This window comes from Engraulis encrasicolus, chromosome 10 (genome assembly GCF_034702125.1).
Source record: "Engraulis encrasicolus isolate BLACKSEA-1 chromosome 10, IST_EnEncr_1.0, whole genome shotgun sequence".
Lineage (NCBI taxonomy): Eukaryota > Metazoa > Chordata > Actinopteri > Clupeiformes > Engraulidae > Engraulis > Engraulis encrasicolus.
This window is the reverse complement of record NC_085866.1, coordinates 42,496,643-42,501,642: the sequence shown is the minus strand read 5'-3', so window position 1 is coordinate 42,501,642 and position 5,000 is coordinate 42,496,643. Positions and strand designations below refer to the sequence as shown.

At 45.8% G+C, this 5,000-nt stretch overlaps 1 protein-coding gene across 1 annotated transcript in view; it reads left to right on the top strand.

Annotated features, from left to right (window-relative positions):
- The window catches only part of LOC134457469 (ERC protein 2), a 464,874-nt gene that overhangs the window by 284,820 nt on the left and 175,054 nt on the right, over positions 1-5,000 (top strand). The window contains exon 13 of the mRNA XM_063209477.1: positions 718-858. Within this exon, the coding sequence (XP_063065547.1) occupies positions 718-858 (141 nt within the window). The remainder of the gene's footprint in view (positions 1-717; positions 859-5,000) is intronic.

Sequence of the window (5,000 nt, the reverse complement as noted above, 5' to 3'; positions counted from 1 at the left end):
GCTCCTGCAGAATAGCTGAGGAATCAGAAATCAGAGTAACAGAATGTGAGTGAGGAATTGAGAGCTAAAACCCGAGCTGCCCCGCTCCCCTCACACCCCCTCATCACTTTCTCCTTTCTCCCTTATTCCATTCACGCCCCCCATCTATTGCCCCAATCTCTCTCTCTCTCTCTGTCCCTCTCTCTTTCTCCACCTCCTCACTCCACCTCCTTACCTTCTTCCCCATACTCGTGACTCCCCTCCTTACTCTCCTACCCACCCTCACCTCCACCCGCACCCCATTCTCTACCCGCTCACCTCACCTCCTCCCCCATTCTCACGCGCTCTCATTACACTCTCTTACCCATCCTCACCTACCCTTACCTCCTCTCTCAACCTCACCCTCACTCTCTCCACCTCCTCCGTCTTCCTCCCCCTTTCCTGTCCTCTCCATCCCCACCTCCTTCCCCACTCTCATCCTTTCCCTTCTTACTCTCCCCTTCCTTGTCCCCCTCGCCTCCCAACCCTATTCTCACCATCTCCTCCACCTCCTCCCTCCTCCTCACCCTCTCCACCTCCTCTGCACCCCCACCCCCTTCCCTGATCTCCTCCCTTTCCCTCCGCACCCCATTTTCTCCTCTCCACCTTCACCTCCTACCCCGGCCCCCATCCTCTGTCTCTCCCCCTGCCTCTCCACCTCCTCTCCACCTCCTCCACCTGCGCCTCCTCCTGTGGCAGCTGCATCAGGGTGGTGCGCGGGAGACGGCCGAGCGCATCAGGGAGCTGGAGCGGCAGCTGAAGGACAGCATGAACACCTCCGCCCACAGGGAGGCGCTGTGGGCCCAGGAGGAGCAGGCACGCAACGCAGCACAGGGACAGGTACACTAGATATACAACGCACGCACGCACGCACGCACGCACGCACACACACACACACACACACACACACACTCACACAATATACCTGTTCTTACTCATACTCCTTACTGCTGATGCATAAGGCTAGTACACTATATTGCTGCTCTCACTCTATTCTTGCTTACTTTTACTACATTTTTCTACTGTAATATAACTTCACTACACGACTACCACACACACACACACACACACACACACGCGCACACACACACACACACACACACACACACACACACACACACACACACACACACACACACACACACACACACACACACACACACACACACACACGCCTGCTCCTGCCTCTGCTGCCTTCTCTGCTGCTCTATCTGCGTGCCTCTGGCCTCCGTGCCTCTCCCGCCTGCGTTCTGCCTCTCTCACTTCCTGGTTCTCCCGCAGCAAGCCGTTTCATTAGTGAGCATAGCACTACTTTTTTGAAGTGTTCTTGCACTGCTCCTTTGGTAAGGTGCATTGGAGGAGAACCCTGCAGGGTCACCAACCTTTAAAAATACTGACTTGACTTGAAGAAGGTCAGTACACCAAAACGTTGCAAATAAACTTGCAAATGAGCACAGTGTGCGTATGTTTTTTTGTTGTTGTTTCCCAATGCACAATGACCAGTTTTTATACTATCCTCTCTAACCACGGGGGCTCTGTAGCGGTATTACTCCTGGTGGTCTGGTGGTGCTCAGGGATTAGCGTCCCCTGTCATCAGGTTGTCTTGCTTTTCTCCATTTCTCAATTTCTCTTTTTCTCCCTTTACCTCTCTCTCTCTCTCTCTCTCTCTCTCTCTCTCTCTCTCTCTCTCTCTCTCTCTCTCTCTCTCTCTCTCTCTCTCTCTCTCTGTCATGCCCTTTTTTCTGTTTAACCATCTCTGTCTTCTTGTTGTCCTCCTGCTGTGTGCCCAGCTCATTATCTCCTCTTCCTGACGTTGTTTGTTGCGGTTTGTTTGTTTGTTTGTTTGTTTGTATGTGTGTGTCTGTCTGTCTGTCTATCTGTCTGTCTGTCTGTACAGTAAGGACAATGTATCTCTTCTCTACATAGCACTGCTGCTCTTTATTTGGTTTAATTGTAATCATGTACTTTGTACTTTGCATACTTTGTGTACTTTGTACTTTGCATACTTTATGCGCGTCTACTTTGTGTGTGTATATGTTTTGATGTGCCGCACCACCACCACATTTATATGTGCCATTGCTCCTCACTGTTTAGTGCATTGGACAGATCTGTATCTCTCCGCTTGTTAAAGATGGCATCACCGCACTTAGTCACGTCCCAGCGTTACTCACCGGTGTATTCGCTACGTATTTATCTGTGATGTCATCAGAGGTGTACTGTAGTTGTCTGGCGTCCATGCTGTAATCCGGATATTATGCAGAACCGGTTCTGAACACCTCACCATAAAAGGACTGTCTGTTTTTGGGGAGGAGGCCTCTCTTGAAAAGAATTTGCCTTCTTTAGTTTCTAGTTTCCTCCTATAAAAGCAGAAGATTGGCAGTGAACTCGAATGACCCAAGGAAGAAGCAGATGTATATATACACACAAGGACGCAGAAGCATCAGCACACGCCCACACACAGGCACATAAGGACATTTAGAGAGAGAGAGAGAGACACACACACACACACACACACACACACACACACACACACACACACACACACACACACACACACACACACACACACACACACACACACACACACACACACACACACACACACACACACACACACACACACACACACACACACACAAGCGCTCTTACAAAATACTACTGCCTGGCCCAGTACCTAGTAGGACCACACATTTGCGTACATATTTCATTACGGGTCATCACACTTATTGCAGCAGTGGGAAAAGTTGGGAATAAATGGATTTTGGCATGTTTGTTCATGTATTGGTGCTTAATTCACATTACGAGAATAGAAAGTGTTACGATAGGTGCTTAAGTTTGCCGCTCGAGCTGATGGTCATCGTGGTGTGTGCCAGCCTTTGGCCACTATGACAACATTCTTCATTTCCTCTTCTGCCGTATTATCCAGTTAAGAGTTGACATTTTGAAACATATCAATACACTGTATGAAGTCTCGGCTTTCTCATATTTTTTTTATTTTTCATGTTGAAGATGGTCGGTAGCCAAAAACAGTGAAGAGAAACTATAAGTAGACTACTGATATTAGGCACTGGTCCAGTCTTGGTCGTGTAGAAATGGCTGTCAAAATAATTTTCCATCTCATTCAGAGGAAGGAGATGAAGGTTAGGGTTGGTTTGCGGTTTCGCTTTTGTCCCTCTAAGCTACACTTTATTCCCACTTTTAACTCCCACTTGAAGTCCACTTTTTATGGCCATTCATTTCGCATACTAAAGACAACGAATGAAACTCAGTTACAATAAAAATCTATTCTGAGAAAAAGGGTTTGCGAGGAAGATTGAAAAAAAAAGCGACTCTACAGTGTGCCAGTGAGTGTTTTTCAGAGAGAGAAAGAGGGAGAGAAAGTCAGAAGAAAACCCAAAGAAAAAGTGCTATTCGTCTTTAATCGTCCAGCTGTGATGTCTTTTCGTTATAAAAAGAGAAAAGGGTGAAAGAGAGTGGGGAATGATGGAAGCCAAGAGAAAGAAGGAGAGTGCTATGTTACGCTATGGTGGCCAAGCAAAACTAAAAAAATGTTTTTCTTATCTGTCTGACTGCTTGACCAGGCCCATGCAAGTGCTCTTGGAAAAATGACTGTTGAAAGAATGCACTCTTAATTATTTATCTTAGAGACTCACAGACCAATACATGACCTTATTTATTGTTTAACAATATTTAAACTAATGTCATGGACCTTATAATTGTAGTTCAATAAATGGCTGTCTCAAAGCAAACAGATTTTGCAAGTGCTTATGCAAACCTGCCCCAGAGTGGCTTAGCCAACGTGGGAAAGGAGGGGAAATCTTTTAAGTGCGTGGGTGCGTGTGTGTGAGCGTGCGTGCATGTGTGCTTGCATGTGTGTGTGTGTGTGTGTGTGTGTGTGGGTTGGGATGTGTGTCTAAATCAACACATGTATTCACCAACAATTAATCAGTGTAGCCATTACATAGAAATAGTTCATTTCTGTTTGTAAATACATGTGTAGCTTGTGTAGCTTACAAAGTATTTTTATGAAGTAAACTGCACTGGCATTTTTTCATTATGCAATATTTCTACATATTTAGACTCGTATTTTAGTGGTCTTTTATACTCTCTGTAGTCTTTAGTGCAGCTTCTTCTTCATATTTGTATGTGGCTCAGTGGATGCGTATTTCTTTGTGTGTGTGTGTGTTAGGATTTGTGTTTGTGTGTTTACATATATGTGTTTATGAAAGCGTGTGTTGGAGAATGTAGGGCTTGAGATGTGAGAAGCACGTGCTTTTCTCCACACCCCCACCCCCACCTCTCAACCTCCATCCACCAACCCCCTCCACATCTATCCCACCACCACCCCCTCCACCTCTATCCTTCTCCGGCCTGTGGGCCCAAGGAAGTAAGGCATGATCTGTTTGGGAGCTAATGATGTTGTAAAGAAGATGGCTTGGTATTACTGCGGGGCCAGAGGCTATCACCTGACCCCCTGGAAAAAAAGCAAAAATCCCTCCCACACGTTTTCATGTTTTTTTTCAGGGTTTTTTGCCCATTCCATTCTATATTATTCTCATATACCCCTTCACCAACCCCCATGCCTCCACATTTAATTCTAGGGTTTTTTATTTTATTATCCTCCTTCTCTCCCATTCTTTCCCTCTCTCCCTTTCTTCTTTCTAACCCTTTCCCTGTCTCTCTCTCTCTCTTTTTCTTTATCCTTCTGTTTTTCTTTCTCTTTCTCTCTCTTTCTCGGTAATTAGTCTCATGATGTATAATACTGTGAAATACCCTCATTAGAAAGACTTGCCTAGATGGGCGTGGGTACGAAGAAAGAAAGAAAGAAAGAAAGAAAGAAAGAAAGAAAGAAAGAAAGAAAGAAAGAAAGAAAGAAAGAAAGAGAAAAAAAGGCACAAAGAAAAAGAAACTATAGACTGTAAGAAGGTCGGAGAGAAGGATGAGGAGAAGGAGGGGTATGAGTAGATGCTGGGGCGGGGGTG